At 36.9% G+C, this 21,733-nt stretch overlaps 1 protein-coding gene across 4 annotated transcripts; it reads right to left on the bottom strand.

The window, feature by feature from the left end:
• Positions 1-5,571: 5,571 nt before the first annotated feature.
• Positions 5,572-21,295, bottom strand: LOC121409268 (bile acid-CoA:amino acid N-acyltransferase-like). 4 transcript variants are annotated; one of them, XM_041601148.1, is made up of 9 exons: positions 20,731-21,295; positions 14,569-14,919; positions 13,649-13,936; positions 12,666-12,844; positions 11,023-11,231; positions 10,536-10,653; positions 8,971-9,051; positions 7,759-7,897; positions 5,572-6,712 (listed from the first exon to the last, which is right to left on the bottom strand). In XM_041601148.1, exons 2-9 carry the CDS (start codon positions 14,873-14,875, stop codon positions 6,594-6,596), a joined length of 1,440 nt encoding a protein of 479 aa, XP_041457082.1. In that variant the 5' UTR covers positions 14,876-14,919; positions 20,731-21,295; the 3' UTR covers positions 5,572-6,593. The 4 variants fall into 4 exon arrangements, with proteins under 4 accessions (XP_041457082.1, XP_041457084.1, XP_041457085.1 ...); XM_041601150.1 differs by lacking the exon at positions 20,731-21,295 and adding an exon at positions 18,755-20,711; XM_041601151.1 differs by lacking the exon at positions 20,731-21,295 and adding an exon at positions 20,453-20,711.
• Positions 21,296-21,733: the final 438 nt, after the last annotated feature.

The following is a 21,733-nucleotide window of genomic DNA, read 5'->3' as shown; positions in this document are numbered from 1 at the left end:
ACTTCAAAATGTGATCACTTTCTCATTTTATATCCGATTTTGATAAAAATTTGTAGCATTATGCTTGTCTGATTTTTCTCTACAGTGCGTATAAAAAATGGGACAGTTTTGTAAAGTTTATAAAAAATTGTTTTAAATTATGATATCTATATTTTGATGATAGATGCTCTGAAATCTTATCTTTGAAATGCAATTAAAAAAAAATTGTTCAGGCTTGAGCGAACACGGGACGTTTTTGTCGGGGGTTCAAAAAGAGGCTTGCGCCAGAATGGCAGAATATGAGTAATATGATGGTACTTGGTTGTAGTTCCTCCAAAATACTCCTGATGGAATTTTAACTGGAGGTTGTGGTGGTTGAGGGTGGATTTAGGGAGTTTTTAATATCGCAGCTGTGAATTTATCTGGGTCGGTTTGACATACCAGGGTAGGGTGGAAATCATTCCACGATGCAATTGTGCGGGGAAAGAAAGAGTTCTTGTATACATCGAGCCTGGAAGAAGATACCTCAAACTGGAAAGAATGTCCCCGTCTGTTCCTGTTTGGCTTAGGTTTAGTATTTGCTCGGGCGTCTAAATCCAGTTTGCCATGTAACATTTTGAAGAAACAGCTTAAACGGTGTGCTTCGCGTCTCTCTTGGAGAGGATTCCATTTGGGTGAATTTAACAGTTGTGTAACGCTTGATTCTCTTTCATTTGTATTTGTTACGAATCGGGCTGCTTGTTTCTGGACTCGTCAAGGGAAGAGATTTTTTTAGGTACAAGGGTCCCAAGCAGCGACTGCATAATCCATGTGCGGTCGAACAAGGGTAAGATAGAGTCTCTCTTTGACAGAAGTTGAGCAATGATGGAAACTTCGTCTAAGGAAGCTCAAGACTCCGATTGCTTTTGTTGTTGCAAGGTGAGTTTGGCTGTTCCATCGGAGATCATTTTGGATTACAACTCCGAGGTATTTGTTCTGCTTGCATTCATCCAAGGTGACACCGAGGATATCATATGAAGCTTCACCTGGTTTCTTCTTTCTTGTAACACGCATTGATTCACATTTCTGGTGGGTGAAATTCATTCCCCAGGTTTGTGACCATTTGACCATTTCATCAATGTCCTTCTGAAGAATATCTGGGTCGCTTGTTGATTTCATTGGACGATACAGCAAACAGTCATCAGCAAATAGTTTAGTAGTACTCCTAACTTTGTCGTGAATATCATTTATATAGAGCAAAAACAGATGTGGGCCGAGTACAGTACCCTGCGGCGTTCCACTAAGTACCGGCTGCCAATCAGTGTGTTTTTCATTTACACGTTGGAGTCGTTGTGTAAGAAAATTTGTTATCCATCTTTTAGTATTTGAGTGGATTCCATAAAAGTCCAATTTATAGAGCAACTTTTGGTGGGGAATGACATCGAAGGCTTTCGAAAAATCAAGTGCTATCAAATCTGTAGCGATGTTCTGATCGAGATTCTTCGCTAAGTCAGGATGAGCTGAGATTAACATGATCTATTCACATGATCTATGATCAGATTTCTTGCTAATCAGCAGACTTCTTCTTAACCTTTTCATTATCCGTGTAATAATTTTCGAATTATGTTTTTTTTTCATTTACCTTTGAATTTTCCTTCATAAGTAAGAAAAGAATACTTTTTTGTCAACCCAAGCAAAAATATTTGCATTATTAATTGGGAAAACTTGCAATAATTCAAATCCTTTTATGTGAAACAAATTATGTTATGGTACCTTTAAAAGACATGAATCCATTTTTCAAGGGGTTATTGATTCCTTGACCAAGTTTAGTTATATGCTTGACAGGACATACAGGAAGGGATTCATGTCTTTCAATGGCAATGGTGTATTGAGTCAATTTTGAAGGAGCTATATATGACAGATCGGGTATTCACAATAAAAAGGTGTGATTGAGCGAAGCGAGCACACAAATATTCCCACTTTTTTATTACATAATATTCAGTAAATGATATCAAATTTTAATTTCTATCTTTCCTTTTATTTCCTTTCCAATTTTTTCTTGGTCATGATTTTTTTTATTGAGGGGGGGGGGGGCATCCCCGAGCCCCGCCCATCTGTATGGAACTGTTCAAAATGCACCATAACCTTTGCAGCACAGAATGAAAGGATTTGAAATTTAAAAAAAAAATACACGCTCTCCCATACTTCGGTTGAAAAAAAAATGTTTTTGCTTGAAGAAGGAATATTCAAAGCTAAAAGAAAACATATTAAAAAGAAACAACAGAACAATTCAAGCAAATGAATAGATTTGAAAATGAATTTTGACCGCATAATTTGAAAATTGTGGCAAAGATAATGAAATTGTTAAGAGGAAGTCTGCAGATTAGCAAGTCCGATCATCTTATTTATAATTTTATACCATTTTGGCGCAAGCCTCCTTTTTAACCCCAAACAAAAACATTCCGTGTTCGCTCAAGCATGAACGAAACTGATTTTTTAATGGCATTTGAAAGATAAGACTTTAGAGCACATATTAACACCTAAATTTAGACATCACAATTTGAAACAATAATTTTATATATTTTTCAAATCTGTCCCGTTTTTTATACGCAATGTACTGACTCAAATCAACATTTTTCTGAGGTGGACTTGACATTTAATATGTCCGTTTTATATAGTAAAATTTTATACACACAAATTCAAATGAGACATTCGGTCAACACAACAATATAACAAATCATTTTTATTAGCACAAAATTCTAAAAATAAATTCTCACAAAATGTATGTTTTAATAATCAATTTGATTATCTATTTCAGATTGATTTACATGGATGAAATAATGATACTAATTCCATTCATATTACATATTCTTTTTAAATAAATAATTATACAGAGATAAGATGTGTACAATGAAATTTTCTCTAAGGAATCATTTCAAAATATTTTCCTTTTCAAACCTAAAATCACAAAAACAAATAAACATCAAACTTCTGATTCCAAAAACTATGAAATCAATACTAGTTTCTCAGAAAATGATGATGAGTAATGAAAATCATTATAAACCTGACTCCCACTGAAATAGCACAAGCCCTAGGCATGTGTAATTGATCCAAATTTGAAACTTATTTGAACATATTTTAGGGTTTTTGGCAATGGTATGCGATTCAGAAAGAAGAGGATCAAGGGTATAAGAATTTCAGTTCATCGTGATTTAGAACCAGAATAGCCTGGTGGTTAAGTCGCTGCCCGGAAAGCAGTAGATGGCAGGTTCGAATCCCACTGGTTCCAAACACATACTCCTTAAACACATTAGGAGTTATGCCGAAAATTTGTTTACATAATACCATTTACTATTTTTAGATATATTAATTCAAAGTGTCATTAACATTTTTTGTGGGACTTGTTGCATATTCATATGATGTCATTATATGAAACTATCCTTTTCTCATGAAGTTGTGATATTTGATTCGCACAATGAAGTCATAATGCCTTTCTACAAAATAAAATATGAAATATAGATGATAATCCTGTATATTTCTTGCATAAAAATACCTCTTCTTGGCATTGAACCCTTACCTGAATTACTTTTTTTTTCATTTGTGTAAATGGCAAGACAGCTTCAAACTTTTCCTCTAATGACTACATATACAAGCTACATGATACATTAAATTCTGCATAACTTGACCTTCCAGAAATCAAATAATCACTTTGAAGTTGACAAAAGTTTTAGACCAGGGGCCGAGTGCAACATAAAGGGATTACGTCGAGTTAAATATAAATTTTTGTACATTTTAAATAACAGACTTACACTTTGTCTTAAATGAAGAATTGAGTGTAAGTTCAATTTCGTATGACATGAAGGAATGTCTGTGGTCTCATGATTTAATGTCTTTATGGGAAGTATTTGCTTGTAGTTTATAATGCTCTAAAGGCGATATATTGATAAACAGATCACATGACTATTGTCATTATGCTACTACTACTTTGCTATACAGCACTTTAGGATGTTCTTTATAGTAGAATGTGAAATATTGCACAAGCTTAACGCTGAAAATTTCATCAAAGTTGGATGTAAAATAAGAAAGATATACTTTATCATTTTATGTATTTTTAACAAGACAGTTATTAGCAAATCTTGGTCGGTATGCAAATGGGTGACCAGAGACCTCTCCAATTCACTATTTCTTTTGTATTTTATTTTGTGAAATATGAAATATGTAATTTTCTCCTCATTATATTGTGAAACAAAGCTTGACTCCTCATTATCATTCATCATTATTACAATTAATATCAGGGGTGTGAGTGGTCACAAATAAAAAGATCCAAAAAAAGCTGAAGAGTGTTGAAAAAAGCTGAAAAAGAAAGAGCTCCTACGGTTTTTGTACAGATGAAAACTAAAATAAGCTGAAATTAAGCTGAAAATCAAAACCAAAAATATCTGAAATCCGCTAAAAAGCTGAACTCTCCCACCCAAGTAAAATTCTTGACATGAGGAAGAAGTTTTTGAATTCCCCTTAGAAGCATTTTCTGAAAGAGATATTTACTGACTGTCAACTATCAGCTACTCTACTGAATTTCTTGCTCCTGATTGACTCTGAGCTAACTTGTCAGTAAATATCATTAAAACGAGGCTTCATGAAACTCCCATATAAAGGTAGTCCTGAAAAGCGCTAAAAACAATGTTTTTGGTACTTGCGAAATCTCTTGATCCAGTCCTGCTAACATATTTGTTAGTATTGTCATAATAGTGACTAGTTTATGTCATTTATTGGTTTCTGCAACACTTTTTTCATAAACACATTAACAAAGAAAATACAATAATAATATACATATAACTGAGAAGCAAACCATTGAACAAAATTGCATTTTATATTAATACGATTTTTTAGAAGGTTGCAGGGGTTGCCACTATAAGCTAAGCTTGACTGCGTGGCAACCCCAGAAAACAATGATAATTATTATTCATCCTACATATCTTAATGAAAGTGTGCGGGTGCATAATGGCCGGGGGGAGGGACAGCTTGGTCCTCATACTGTATGTTTTATTTTGATTCTTGGTTGTTGTTTTTTCTGTGTTTTTTTTAATTATGTGTTTCAAAAGATATAGAGAAAGAACAATTTTCCATTTAACTTTGTGAATATTTATTCAATAATAATGATTTAATACTTTTTTCTAAGGGAGAAAGGAATCTTAACTGTTTGAGTGAATTTGGCAAAGTATTCCATATGTCAGGCCCATGATGTCTAAGTGTTTTTTGTGCTAATAGTGTTCTAGGATTTTCTAGCTGAATATTCTGACAAGTCCGTGTTGGATATGAATGTAAGTTGTTATTATATGAAAAGGAATCGGTAAATACAGGAGGAAGCAGTTTGTAATGATTTTTTATACATCAAAATAGCTTTTTGTAAAGTATTTATATCATATATCTTATACGTTTTTGACGATAAAAAAGAGGATCAGTGTGTGAAAGACATGTTGATTTTGTGCAGATCCTAACAGCTTTTTTTTAATAAAAGTAAATGTTCAAGGTTAGTTTAAGTACAGTTTCCCCAAATAAGGTTACAATAATTAATATATGGTAGTACCAATACATTGTATATCATTAAAAGGGAATGCTCTGGCAAAAAATACTTTAATTTGTATAATATTCCAGTTCCTTTAGCCATTGATGAGGATATATTGCTTACGTCTAGGTTCCATAATAAATATTTGTCTGTTGTAATACCAAAAAAAATCACACATTCTATTTTATCTATGGGCTCATTGTCAATAGAATGTCTTGGGGAGAATGAGTAGCTTGAAAATGAACAAAATTAGTTTAACCTATGTTTTAAGAATAACTTGTTACATTTAAACCACGACGAAACATTTTTTTAAATTAAAAATTTATTCTATTAATCAATTCATCTAAATTTTGTGAGATAAAAAAATGTTGCTGTCGTCAGCATATAAAATAAACGAAAGAATTTGGGAAGAATTTACTACATCATTGGTATACATGTATATTAAAAACAGAAGTGGTCCCAATATCGAACCTTGTGGTACTCCACAATTAAAAAGGACACCGGAGATTTAATATCATTAATAGAGACAAATTGTTGTCGATTTGAAAGATAACTTTTAATCCATGAACAGGCAACTACATGTATTCCGTAATCATATAGTTTATGTAAGAAAATGTTATGGTCAATGGTGTCGAAGGCTTTGTTTAGGTCCATAAATAAGCGATTACGTGATTTGTATTTGAAAGAGAGTTAACAACATTGTCAAGTAATTTAGTTATTGCAAAATCGGTTGAGAATTTTTTCTAAAGCCGAATTGGGCTGGAGTAAGAATTTTATGTAATGACAAAAAACACTCCAATCGTTTGTACACAAATTTGCCTAATATTTTTTACAAACATGGTAAACGTGATATAGAACGATAATTCGTAACTTTAGTCGGGTCATCTTTTTGGTAAACTGGGACTACTTTTGCTATTTTTGATAAATTGAGACAACAGCCAGAAGAGAGAGAGAGAGATTAAGGGTATGTTCTAAAGGAAAGACAATGCTATATATTACATGTTTTGAAGGTTTTGTGCTGATTCCGTCATATCCTTTAGATTTTTTAGATGCTAAGGCTTCAACTATCTTATCTGTATGTTTGTGTTGGTTTGAGATGATGGTTGAAGTATTCGATCACTTTTCTCCAGGATTTCTCTATAGAGTGGGCATACAAGTGTGGTGTACCTCCCCAGGTAGTAAAATATGCTGTATAAATAAACAGGGGAGGGCAAAAAAATAGGATTGTTATAAATCAAATCACTGATATCTCTATTCGATTAATGAGTAATATATCTCAGAAAAAACATTAAAGGAAAATTCACCCTGACCAAGTTTGTTGTAAAAAAAATAGAGAAAAAAAAATTTTTTAAAAATTGTTGATGGTTTGAGGTTAATCCATTGAAGATTAAGAATGTTATAGAACTTTATTTTTTCTTTTAAATTGTGACGTCATATACGAGCAGCTGCCCCAAATGTCATGTAATATAAAATAAACAAATTCAAATTATTTAATGGTTCTTGATTTTTCTTCTCTCTCTCTCAGGAGCTGGAGTGAAATGATTTTTCTGGTTATGTACTCAACATACAACAAAAAACATTTCCATATATTTTTAGAAAATAAAATTTCATTTATTTTTTCTGTACGGTATATGGTGAAGCTCCTCACACGTGAAGTCACAAATCAAAAGTTTAAACTTCTAATAACTTTAATAATATTAATGGATTCTCCTAAACCCTTCTCCTATGTGTGATTTTTTTATTATGCTATTTTCTTTAATAAACTTTTTGTCTGGGTGGACTTTCCCTTGAATAAAGTGATATATTTCTGATTAAAAAAAAAACAATGAAATATTTCAGTCATATCACATAGACATGAGGAGCAACCTCCAAATTACTTGTGTCCTGATAAGAAATACAATTATTGAGCCCAGCCACCGTTTGTTACTTTTTATTCATTTTATATTAATATCAGCAAACATAGGAAAATGGGAAGGTATCAAAACAACCCAAACAAATTCAATATTTGGTTTCCTGTAAGCTTTGATAAAAAAGGCATACAACAAGTCGTATGGTATGAATTTAGGTAGCCTTCATGCAAATATTGACAATGGGTTGTTATCATGGACTAAAGCTCGTTTTGAAAACCATAGAGTTAATTTTTTGAAATAAATGTCTGTTAAAAAAAAAGATTAGTAGTTTGCAGGTAGGCCATCAACTTGACTAGCAATATCTCTTCTCATAAATGTACTTACGACGCCGTACAGTAGGGAATTTGATAGAAGACTGTGTACAGATAGGCATATATGGTGCATCCAATAAGTGTCCTGAACCTTCTAGGTGGAACGTCTCCACCAAATCACCATTTCCTGCTTTCTTCATGGCAGATATAACCTATAAACAAAAAATGCACAAAGAATTCATCTTTGCTTCTCTCCTAATGAGGTTATAATACCAATATATAGGACTTCTAGACTTTCAGACTAATTAATTAATGATTAATAAAAAATAAATTGATGATAAAAAAAGAGCTACCTAGAAAAAAGAAAAATTAAGCCCATTTCAGAAAAAAAGCCCGTCAACAACAAAATATTGCTGATGACATGCATGCATGCTGAAATAAGCGCCCCTCAGGCTGTGTAATTACAATACAACTTAAAGATAGCCAAGGGCTTATACAGTTGAACTTTTAACTAACTGGTTCAGAGTATACATCAACCAGTAACAGTTGATAAATCTATATATGATTAATCAACTTTCAAACCAGTTATGATAAATTCTAATCGGTGAACACTCGCTATGATACTGGTATTACCATATATCACTCCAACTTGTTTTGAAACTATTTTAATACAAGTTGGAGAGATATCTTAATACAGAGTCTTAATTTCTTTTTTTTTTACAATAGATCATTTCAACATAATGTAGAATATAAAAACACTAATTGTTTTTTGTATAAAAAACATCAGAGTAGGTGTATAAGTTTGCACATGATGAAATATTTTATCAGTTTAAATTTAACTGAACGCAGTACTCCAATACCTTGCATAAAACTTGAGACAAATTGCTTAGGATGTTGGGCATTATGGTGATTTGATTTTACACTGCGACGTTTAACACAATGCTATATTCCTTGCCATTCCAAAGTACACATTGCAGAGGCCAACACGTTTGTTTACTTCATGTACGCTCTTATCTATGAACCCATGATATATTTCTCCAACCAAAATGAGGGCGATTCCACAAAGTGTGCAAATCTGACCAGCTATATGCAGAATCTACCTTCTGTCTGAAATGACAAGTCTCTGAACTGTGCTTCAAATGGAAATGTCTAAATAAGATCGTGAAGTTTCCCATGTGAAGCAATTGCAACTTATCACCCGAGAGGTTGATGAAAACTTCATGCAAGGCTTTGGATAATAATTTGGACCTTCTAGGAGCCTAAGGAAAATGTTTATGATCCATACCTCTAACATGCGCTCTTTTGATGGTTGGTATTGGTCATCTTCAGCAATGAGGAAGAGAGAAGGCACTGATAGATTCTCAATCTGTAAGGATGACAATATAAATAGTATTAACATGTGTAAAAGGTTAACAAAAACAGGGCTGCCACTCTTGGTTTTAGCAACCTTTACTCATGAAAACGCTCCAAATCAAAGCCATGATTTTATTGGAACTCATTAACCCTATTGTAACGGGGGTGGGGATGGGGTGGGAATGGCCCTCCTCCTCAAACTTTTTGTGATAAATCTGTCACGCAAAAAGTTTACACCACTGTGTTTCATGACTATTGCAAATTTTAAATCTTTTGCAACTTTTGAGAGCACATTTGCGAAACCCAGCTACGTGTTTCCAAAGTTGCGCAACATTTTGTAAGTGTATGTCAGAACCAAAATTACTCAAAAACGTGACTTCGTGTACAAATCCAATGCAAGAAAAAAAATGTAGCCAAAGCTCTTAAGTGGATGCCTCTGGCAGTCTCGCCATCAATATAACAGCAATTCTGACTTTAAAAAAAAGTATTATTCACGAAAACACCATTCATATGATTATAAAATACTATGTTCATTGTCCCATAAATGACCTTGATCATGCAACCTGAAACTTATGCAAGATGGTCAATGATACTTGATTACTCGTATGTCTCATGAACTACATGTAGAGCGATAAACTTTCAAAGTTATGATGGTAATTCAACAAATACCCCAAACATGGCCAATGTTCAATGACACTAAATTAACTTTGACCTTCGTCATGTGACCTGAAAATTTGCATGGGTTGTTCAGTGATACTTGATTGCTCTTATGTCTAAGTTTCATGTACTGTATCCATAATGTTTCAAAGTAATGATGGCAATGGTCTCAGTTCATTGACCCTAAATAACCTTTGCCCTTTGTCATGTGACTTGAAACTCAGGCAGGATGTTTAGTAATACTTGATTACCTTTATGTTCAGGTTTCATGAACTAGGTCCATGTACTTTTCAAGATAACGTTCTAACTTAACCTTGGTTCAAATTTCAATGTTGACGACGCCGCCGCGTCGCTGCTGTCAGAAAAGTGGCACCTACAGTCTCGCTCTGCTATGCATGCGAGACTGACGGCAATTGATTGAAATAATAAAATAGTGTCCCCAACGAGTCATTGTCGAAAAAAAAACCCACTATCATGACAAAGTCAAGAAATATATTTTTAAGCATTAGAAAAAAAAGATAAAGAAAGAAAAATGCTGATGTTTCCAAGAATCCTGAAAAGTATCCAAAATTTTGCAGTTTTAGATCAATATTTAAATATTTACAGCCGAATTCAATGACCTCATGCATAATATGTATTTTTTTTAATATGAAAGATTTTGGCAAAAAAGATAACGTCATGGCTTACGAATGTACCAATTTTTGTTGCAGACATGCAATCAATAACAGAGATCTGATGGAGGAGGTACCCCTCCCCCCGGCTACGCAATATCAAAATAGTCTGAGCTTTATAGGGTTAAAGTAACCAATCCCTTCATAATGAGCATAAATCTTTACTTACTGGAGGAAGGTTAGCTTTTATTTGGTTTGCATAAACTTTCTTCATAGTTTCATAGTCCTTGCAGTAAAACCATGTATACCCATCCTTTGTGTAGGTTCCTGTAAATAGTTCAAGAGGCCTGCATAAAAAAAAATGGGCATGCTTAATATCTAGAAGTATATTTCAAGAAAGAATCAAGATAAAACTAGAGAAATCAAAGTAAAAGAAGAACACAAATGGAAAACATGCATATTGATATTGCACAATGATTTTAGCCTACATTAGGGACCTGTGGCATTGCCATGTGGATGGCGGGGGAAGAACCTTGGAGTACAAGAAAAGGGCTTATAGAGTAAAAAATATATACCTTCGGTTTCAGAGGCAAGACTTTCAGATGTTTTGCTTTGTTATAATTAATACTTCTGGGTGGTGAAACTCCATCCATCTCAATGTTGATATGTGAACACTATGAATAGACCATTTAAGATAAGCCAACACTTGCACTTACCCTAGAGGATCCATGTATGTTCCATCAGGCATCTTCATTCCGACGACACTAAGCAACAACTCAAACATACTGGAGAATACAGTACATCTAAGAGGAAGGTTTAATCTGCAAATTCCTTGGAGAGCCAATGTGCTGCCAGTACAGAAACCAAACAGACCCACTCGAGATGCATCCAAACGAGGGTGCTTTTCAATGTACTGAAATAAATCCTTCATGCATTCATCATGAAGGAAATGGAGAAATATATAGAAAGGAGAAAAAGGTCACCAACAAAAATGAAATAGCTTAAAGCCTGAGTTTCACCGGCCGGGAACTGAATCAGCTGCGAATCCATCTGAATACACATATTCGGGTGAATTCTGTTCTCCCTCCGCAAATATAAGAAAATTCAAGTGATTCGGGAACATTCGCGGACGAATTCAGCTCGTTTTAAAATGCTCAAAACCCAGCTGAATAGGCCTACCCTCCAAAATACTCCTGAATGTGGCCACATTCGGGAGTATTCGGTTGCATTAGGGGGGGGGGGGGCATTTGTAGTATTCTGGGCAGATTCGGACCTATTCGTATCTAGGTTTGTATCATTCGGGAAGTAATGGTCCAAACTCGGTGCTTTCGGCCATATTTGTTCCGATTCGAATCAACATTCTGGTCGTTATCATTCGGCTTTCAAGTTAGTCGGAGCGATTGGGCCCGATTCAGCTCGATTCTGGCCACCTTCGGCTTGATTTGAGCCACCATTCGGCTTTATTCGGATGGCAAAAATTGATTCGGATCAATTCCTGGTGATTCGGCGCTGAATCAGAACCTATTCGAGACCCATTTGTCTCTAATTCACGGAATCCATCCGAATCAGGTCGTAATGGGGCAGTGTTGGTCCGAAATTATTGGTATAACCCTGGCTTACATGTAATATGAAATAATCATTTCAGCTCTTCAACTAAAGGTTATATGTAAACAAACAATAGCCCATGGTGTGTGGACACATTAAGTTCTTTATCCAAGATTGATTTGGAAAGAGACAGATAACCAACACTTTATTTGTTTTCCTAACAGTTGTGAGACTGAGCCCAGTCACTCTCGCAAGCATTGCATTGTGACATCATAACTGTAATTTCATTAAATGCATGAAGAATTTCATGATGACATGCATGCAGTTTTGAAAAAAAAAATGAATGACCCACCAATATCAATAGCAAGGTGGCAAGAAAATTGTCTCCTGCCATTTAATGATAATTCGTTGTTGTGGAACATGTCTGATTTTGTAAATTGTGATAAGATTTTTTTTTTTACAATGGATATACAGGCCCTTGTAGGTAGTTTTATGATTTTTATGCACTGCTCAGTTTCATGGACCTGGGAAGCAGGGATGTTTCATCACCCAAAGATTTTGCTTCGGGTTGCTGCGTGTGCTATTTTCCTAAGGCAGCACTCCTTGGTAATCTGGTAGGTATGACAAATAGCAGGAATGAAACCGAAATGAAGTACATTTTGTTTTTTTATTTTATTTTTACCTAACATTGGAAAAACCCACTGAGAAGCAAGCACTTCCATAGAGTGCGAGTTAATGGAATTAAACTATCAGGTTTATAAACTTGGAGATAAATTGCAAATTGACTTGCTCAAAATTGAAGAGAAGAATTTACCAGGAATGCTTGCGCATCAAAATAAAAGACATTTAAGTCTGTTGTAGATTCAAATGAAGCCATGAAGTCTATTTCGAGGACCGCATAACCATGTGATGCCAGAAGTGATGCACGATCTTCCAAGACTCCATTACCAAGACCTCGTAATTCAACAATCACTGGGAGAGGATCAGAGTTACCTGGAAATAAAATGACGCAACACTATCTCAAACTGCATGTCTGGGTGAGGAAATATGCAACAATTATATTATTTAAAAAAAATCGGTGATATTTTCTCGCAAGAAGGTAACATAGAATTGGTCAAATTTAGGCGTCAATCTGACATTTTTAGGTGCTGAGATCTGAACCACGCTAGTCGTTAACTTGGTATGAAGTTAATGGCGTTCCCCAAGTTATGTTTGTGGTCATTCCTATCTGTGCATATTTTACGCCACGCACAATAACGTCACAATAAGTGAACAGGTGAGCAATCAGCTGATTTTTACAGTCATCTGCAGCAAACTTGATGTGTTATTTGATGAAGCTATGAGCGGAAAATAATATATGGACCAACTCTCCTCTACCTCTTTGAAATACTTCGCTGTAATGTGAAGAATTACGAATATGACATCGAGTTTGATTAAATGAGATTTGGTGTAGAATTTCTCTGTATGTAGATAGAAACATTATGACGTGTTTGTGTTTTTAAAGCACATTTGCTCCAACAAAAGTGATGATAGTTTAAAAACAAGCAAATGAACCCACAACTTTTAATGTTCACACCTCTTTAGTACACCTTCCTATACAACTACGAAAACTGGTGAAAATTACATAAAGTCCAGCATTTTTGTGCTTTAAAGTACGATAGCAAAAAATCAAGAACCCGAATCCATGTTCATTTTGGCATGAATTTAACATTTAGGTGCTAAATTAACTCTGTTTAAAATTTTGTGAAAATGACATGGATTTCCTTAAAATAGGATAAGCAACAATTCAATTAATACCTTTCTGTTTTGGGAAGAAGAACACCCCATGGCATTTACCAGTAGAAACTTCTCTCCTTTCAACAAAGTCTGCCAGATAGCATCTCTCAACAACCTCAGATGCAAGCAAGGCATTTCCAGGTTTGACACGATCTAAAAGCTTTATGGTGTACTTCAGTGGTTGTCTTGAATCTGCTTTCTTCAATCTAGGGTAAAGATGAGCTACTTCTGGTACAGGTTTACAGCTCCAGATTAGGCCCATAGGCTCCACACCTTCATAGGTTCCCCCAAGAGATGCATGCTCACTGACTGTATTACCAGATCATTAATAAAAATGAGAGATACAACATCAAGTATCAAAATAAGCATGTTTCGGCAAAGCACAATTTACAGTGAAAGAAATGTATTTCGTCCACTGTAAATGCTGTACTCAACTGACCGCATATTTGACCAGTTCTGGAGGGTGTCTAGGCTTGGTTCAGCCAGCCCTTTTTTAATTCTAAACAAACGCATACCAAAATGTGTGGTACCAGATACTAGAACTACACTGTCACCCCTCTACATGTAGAGGCCAGCAGACAAAATACTGAAAGGTAGTATTGAACAGGCTGAGCCCGCCTCTTTTAATACACTGAGTTATCATGTAATAATTATGCAACAATAACATGTAGGTATTCGTATAACACTGTTTTGATCTTTAGTAGTATCTTCAATTTGTTCAAAGGTTTTTTTTTTTTAAAATACATTCCCTCTCTGGCAAATTATTCCTTTCTTTAATGTGTACCTCTGAAACATGATCAAAACATTACCTCTTTACTAAAGTTCCTACCAGAACAATTTATTATTGTTGGTTTTTCAAACATAGTCCCACATAAAGGTAGTTTCATCAATATCTATTTTATTCCGTTTTTATTTAAACAATAAACATATGTAGTCTATACCTATGACTTGACCTTTGGCATCCGCTTGAAACATAGCCTCTGATCGAAACTTGAACCTTTGGCATTCTGACTCTACTTCTGCCTGTAGCTTTACAAGTTGACCTGGAAGTAATCCAGTGGCCCTCACATCAAGCTGGTCATCTGCAAAACCAATCCTAGGATGGACTTGAAGAGCAGGACCATGCTTTGAGCTAAACATCCTGTCTAATGGGGAGGTTGTCTTTGCCTGATGTACAGATTGACTAGCGAAAGAATTTAACTTGGAAGTATGGTGCAAAAGAGTCTGCAATCTCCTCATGCCTGACATTTTGTTAATTTGTCTTTCTTGTCATGTACCTGAAACAGCTAACCCTGTGTGATGAAGGATAAACATGACAGCAGTAGAAAATTGTAGTGCCTTACATGTATCTTATGCACAAAGTGATGGGCACAACGGCATAGGGATAAGGGAATAGGGACGAGGAGTTGTGGACAAGGGGATAGGGACGAGGCGTTGGGGACAAGGATATTGGGACAAAGGAATAGGGACGAGGGGTTGGGGACAAAGGGATAGGGACGGGGGGTTGGGGACAAGGGGTTGGGGACAAGGGGATTGGGACAAGGGTATTGGGACAAGGGGATGGGGACGAGGGGATGCGGGACAAGGGGATTGGTAAAATATGATTGGGGATGGGGGCAAGGGAATGGGCAACAAGCGGAGGGGACAAGGGATGTGGGTAAGGGAATTAGGGAGCAAGGCGATGGGGGCAAGGAGATGATCACAAGGGAAGACGGAGAAGGGAAGATGGATAAGGGGATGGGGACAAGGGGGGGGGACAAATGTTATCACAAGGGGATGGGGAAAAGTGGAGGTGGACAAGGGAATGGGGGCAAAGGGATGAGCACAAGGGGATAATGGTGGCAAAAAAAGGCCAGAGTAAATCAAAAAACACCTAGCATGTTTACCTGCAGACGACTCTAAGTTATTTCATGCATTATTTGTTTATCCATATGCACAGATTCTACGATGGTGTCACCCTAATATCACACTCATACAAAGTATTTGATAGAAACCGAGGTTCACAAACTTGATCTTTCTGAATCATGCGCATGGTCCTGGCAAGTGGGGTTGCCAGGGCAAATTAAAGCAACCCCCCAAAAAAACGTTTTGTTACATATCACATACACTGATGCACTGATGAGATACTGCGGGATGCCCTGACCAGGGGAATCGCTGACCCCAAGATGCAGGTCAACCTCTTTGCCTCGGTTCATCGAGGCAAAGGAGGCCGGCAAGTGTTCTGCGTCTTCCCTCCTAGACTCTCACGTTGTGAAATCTGCTAGCAGCTCATATCGGAAAACCAATAAAAATAATGTACCTCAAGGAGGGCCTAGACTTGTGTGACTACTGTGGCACGTAAGGACGGGGTGCTCCTGCTCACATCCGTAAGACAGTGTGATGCCTAGGGACACAAATGCAGGCTTTGTGATATATTTCACCACATGGAGAGCGTGTGCTGCAGCAGGGAAAAACCAAATCTGCTCCCTCCTGCAACCCCCGAGGGACAGGAGAATGCTGCATTTGACTCCTGCTCTGTCCATGGCTATGATCGCTCCTGCGGATTCCCCTTGATCATCATGTTAATGAACCAAGCATGGATCAGAAGGAAGTCTTCCAGCAACACTTTGTACATGTGACTGTTCAGGTTGTTCCTGAGGACTACGAAACTCTTGGATTTCTCCTCTCCTCCGATGCCTCGATCTTACCCATGTTATGGCTGACACCATGTGTCAGAGCTGTTTAGCTGTCACGAAGATAGTTCGCCGCCTTGGATTACGTCAACAGGACCTCATCCCTGCCAGCATGAAGATGCGGACTGCCACTGGGGTTATCATCTACAATGATCATGTATTCATTCCTCCTTCATTCTGGGATGATATCTTGACCCACCTGCATGCTGCTCACCAAGGGGTTACCTCGATGGCTGCTCATGCTGAAGCATATGTCTTCTTGCCTAGCATTACTACCGGCATTACTCTGGCGATCAGTGCTGTACGTGCAAGATGCACTCAGTGTAACCGTTAGCCCCATCCAATCCCAGTGCACCACCATTCCCTAGCTTATCTCATCAGCCTTCCCCTTTCAGTGTATATGTGCAGAATATTTTCATTACACCTACAAGGGATGCAACTATTTGGTCATAGTGAACGAGTATACTGGCCAATCGTCGAACGGTATTTACAGGAGGCAAATGGACTTATCACATGTTTCCATTGCGTTTTTGCCACTTTCAGAATTCCAAACGAGCTGGCTCCTGATGGTGGCCCTGGGTTTACACCATTAGCTTTGCGCCATTTCCTTGGCGGATTGGGGCATCCATAATTTTCCTTTGCGGCAAGCCCTGTTGTAGGAGTAACTTCCAAATCGGCTTCTTGTCTTGTCTTTCTTGATTATTATGGCATCTGAACGTCAAGATTGACCGGGACCAGTAGATGCATAACACCGGGTGATCATCCTACTCTTTGACGATAGAATAGTGTATTGGTTTTAACGCAGGGGCCACGAAATAAGTGTGTGGGGGTAATTAGTCGCAGACATGCAATGATGCACGTCAATACGATTTCGAATTGAATTTGCTTTTATTTTATTCCTACATTGAGTCTGGAAATACATTCCTGCAACTATTCTGACCTTGCCTTTGGATCGCTAAGATTTTGTTGGTTGGAATGTTCATGTCAAATGCTATTATGATTTCTTTGTAAATCGGATCGCAACGAGTCACATAGTGTGATCCGGGCTTAACAGCTAGGGCCTATAAAAGGTTCATCTAACTTGATAGATTCCATTTTAATTTATATAGGCTTATATTTTAACAAACTGTTCAGGATAGGCGAATATATATTTAGATCGCATTTCCCAGTCATAGCAATGCCTCCGGCAATGCCTAGATCTAGATCTATCTTCCTGAACATACAGCCGTCGATTGACCCCCTGTGCGGCCCAGCCTGCCCGAGACTTGGGGACGCACGGCACAACAGCTTACACAGTCAGCTTCATTGATTGAGAAAAAAAGAAAAACTTAACTAAATATGGGTATGACCGATGCCATGGCAAATTAAACGACCAATTTCTAGTTCTACCTAAATTTAAAGGCGAGCAAACTTATTTATCTAGATATATTTACCAAATACAAACGGCCCTTGTCTCTCCGTCTGAAAAACGATGAAATTAAGACGTCACTAGAGCCTGTATAGGCTCCTAGATATTAATTCATTAAACTACGACGTGAATTTATCTCGAACATTAGGAGGCTTTATCATGGCTATACAGTATATTGCAACGCCGTATATGTCAACCGTTTATTGCTCCTCGCTTCCTGCGCATTGTACTTTGAACTGTGATGTTTTGTTCTGTTCTGAAGATTACTGTAGATGATCTGCATTAATTCTCCTTGACCCGAGGGAGCCTTAGTTTGTTTGCTTCTCACATGTCAAAAAAAGGAATGAATGAATGAATGAAAGAATCAATGAATGAAAATAAGTATATGCATGGATGTCGATTGTTTTTCATGCATGGTTTAGGGGATGACTGACAAAATACCGATGTATGATTTGTACCAGAGATATTTTTCTTTTAGTTTAGGGGAGGGGGAGTCAGTGACTTTACGAGTCTAAATAAAATAGGATAACAAGCAGAAATGGCGTAGGCAAAGGGCGATATTTACGAAAATATGCGAGCGAGCGAAGTGACCTACCACAAATAGATTTTTAAAACAATCTATTTTTGTCAAAGATTTATATTTCACCGTTTTTTTTTCCTTCTTTCTCGTCACATATTACGTCAGCGGAGGGGGTGGTCCTAAGACCAATGTTTTAAATATATTATTGCTGGACTTATTTTACAACAAAACTATACTTCGTAAGGAAAAGATCAATTAGTGCGAAGCGCAAACTGATTGTTTTTTTGAAAAAAAAAAAACATTAGCCATTTGAGGGGACTCTTTCGTTCCCATGGCTATTTCCCTTTAATGCAATCTTCATTTCATTTCTCATTTTGTTTGTACGTTCTCTACTAAATTAAAATCATGATCCTCTAACAAAAAATGAAGAGTGATATTCAAAAGAGAGAATAAACGGGGCACATCAGCTTTGTTACGGGGGGGGGGGGCTAAATTTGAAAAAGATAATGTCATGTATATAATCTGACCTTGATCCTCCGACTACGAAATTCCTGGACTTCAGTAGGGGTATCTTGGTCGAGGAAGGTCGGAGTAACTCTGTCCAGACGGGCACTGCTTTGCTAAATTTTCAAAATTTGTATTAAGACTTCTGCAATTGAGATGTATGATAGAATAAGTTTTACCCAATGATCCGTTATTTTCATTATTTTTTTTACAGTAAAATACTGGTTTGACAGATTAATAGGATCAAAAGGCTCATCATTATTCAAAGATAACTTTGGTGTGCCATTATTAATAATTTCATGTAGGAATGAATCTGAAAACGTATTTCCACGGTCATTAAGAGACATGTGGCAAGTATCATAGAATTTTTCATCATTAATATTATTAAAAGGAAAAATTTCACTTAAGCATTTATTACATAAAAAGTTATTGTTTGTTACATCATTTCTAAAGCTAAGCAAATCCTGTTTCAAATTATAAATGTTTTCTGTAATGCTACAAATTGAACATTTTACCCAATGATTATCAAGATTTACTGGAGAGGAATCACAGTTAATTACTGACAGAGACATGTACGAGTAAAGTTTTGAAACAAGCCAAGTATTAGAAGAGAGGAAAGACAGAGAAGAAGAACTTGACAAATGAGAGGAAATGAAGAAAGATACAACATTATAAAAAAAACCATATCACAACATATAAAATCCATCTTTGTAATAACAGAGCAATCTCGTGAAAAATGCATGGAAGTGTGAAAAACGTTCAGAATCAGTTCAATAGCAGTCGACATATAAGAGTCCACCAGGGTACATGCAAATAATGCATTTCCCATGTGTATGATTCAGTTGGAAGTGTTTGATTCATGCATGTATTTTCTTTTCATTTGTTTACATTCAGTTTGATATGTTTATAGTTTCTTCGCAGGTAATCAGCTTAGTCATGGTCTTCCCTCCTTGGGCTGGTAGCAGGGCGATGATACGGCCATCTGATGACCAACACTGAACAACTTTTCTGTGTTCACGTGTTTTCTTCAACAATTTTTTGATTTCTTGCAGTAAGATCTTCTACGATGATGATACCCGATCCCTTCAAGAGTTTTCCTTTTTGCAGAATTTCTTTCCTTTCCTATGGGAAGTCAATTTGACGATAATTGGGCGTGGTGGCAATGGATTGTCTGAGGACTGGGACCTTAATCTCCCTGTTCCATGCGATCTATCGATGTCTTTGCTTATGTCAACATGTACTCCCAGTTTAGACTGGCAAATGTCAGACACAACAGTGTCAGTATTTTCACCATTTGTTTCATTTTCCCCTAGGATCCTGATACATGACCTACGAGAATATTGTTCCAGATTGTTTATACTTCGATCAAGCATTTCGATTTTGGATTTTTGTGTTGTGTTAATTTTGTTAGATTCTGAATTTCTCTATTCTTGTTATCCATATCTGTTTGCAGATCATAGATGGAGCTCTGCATTTTGTCCAAGCGCTCAATTAACTCATTTTTTGACATTTTTTTTATCAACAGCTCTACTGACGGCGGAATCAAGAATATTTAGGAACTCTTCATTCTGTGGGAGAGGACTTTAATCACTTGGCATGTTACAGCTGCAGTTTGTCTAGAGTTCATTGAAATTGAACACTAGACCAGCCATTGTTCAGAATAAAAAGCCTTAGCTTATTATATTGGAATGCGATTAAGTAGGCTTTCACTCTCAACTAACCTTGTTCAGTACAATATAAGGTGAACAATGGTTGTTACATGCAGTAGTCAAATTCAAATGTAGGAAAGTGCAATGAATTTGAAGGTCACCTTCAGTGTTTATAAACAAGAAGAAGAGTTCTTGATCAACATCACTGTACCATATACATGGGACTGTAGATCAAATTCAGACACACAGAAGCTTCCACATTAACATGATTTTTCCTGCCTTATACTCCAATAATAAAGAAAAAATTTTCACATTGTAATCAAAGTCAATCTTACAAAGGTGATACTCACAGTCCATGTGTATATGGTAAATCAATTCCAAGATTTCTGGTCGAAAAAAGGGGAAATTCCAGCAGGATTCAACACAACACAACATATTACGAATATCTCGGTATTCATTGAGCATGTTGAGAGCAAAGCAAAGCCTTCTCGAGCTTGTAATGGTCCTTGGCATAGTTTTCGGGATGTCTACATCTCGTTCTGCCTGAACATCCTTCCAACATTCCCAACAGTGCCTGATTTGGGCCTCGCTCGTCAAAAGCGACAGCTTCGCTTACGCAACGGCGAGGATAATCTCTCAGTCGCGTGCGACTTCGCCCAGAGATGACAGATCTCTGTCGTGTGCGACCTCACCTGAGTTCTGTTTTGCATACAAGTCCTGCAGGGTCGGTCTCGAAACAGATGCAACATCAAGGACCGACTCGCAGTCGCGTGCATCCCATCTAGGCCGAGGACGAATGTTGCTCTTGGGAGAAGGAGAGAAATTAGCTCAAGGATACTTTGCTCGATCTAGCTCTCTATAAAAAGAGTGGTAGTGGTAATTCGCATTTGGGAGAGTTTGGGGGACATGTCTTGGAGTTCGTTTCAATCGAGTGTAGTTGGATTGTACGTGCCTTATTCTTTGAACGTGTACATGTCTACCCGGGATGTCTACTCTAAAAGTCGATCCTCCTTATCTTCAATTTATTGCTCCTCATAAGTGAGAGAACACAAACACGTGCAGATATAAAAGATTTACAAGGCATACTTCACGTGAATTAGACATTTATACAGAGTCTATGAGAGAGGAGGAAACGAACAGTTGGTAGTTTCAGTGAGATCTGTGCGAGCTTACGTTATAGCGGTTTAGTAATGTCCAACCCCCTCGTAAATTTTGTAGCACTATATTCAAGTTAATAGAATTTTTACTAGCATTTGGGGGGATTTTCGGTAACAACGTGTGCATTAGTTAACAAAAACAAAAATGATGTGCGCCCCATACGGGGCGCTGTGGTGACAGATGAAAATGGATCTT

The sequence above is a fragment of the Lytechinus variegatus genome, chromosome 2 (genome assembly GCF_018143015.1).
Source record: "Lytechinus variegatus isolate NC3 chromosome 2, Lvar_3.0, whole genome shotgun sequence".
Lineage (NCBI taxonomy): Eukaryota > Metazoa > Echinodermata > Echinoidea > Temnopleuroida > Toxopneustidae > Lytechinus > Lytechinus variegatus.
This window is presented reverse-complemented; position numbering and strand designations above follow the sequence as displayed.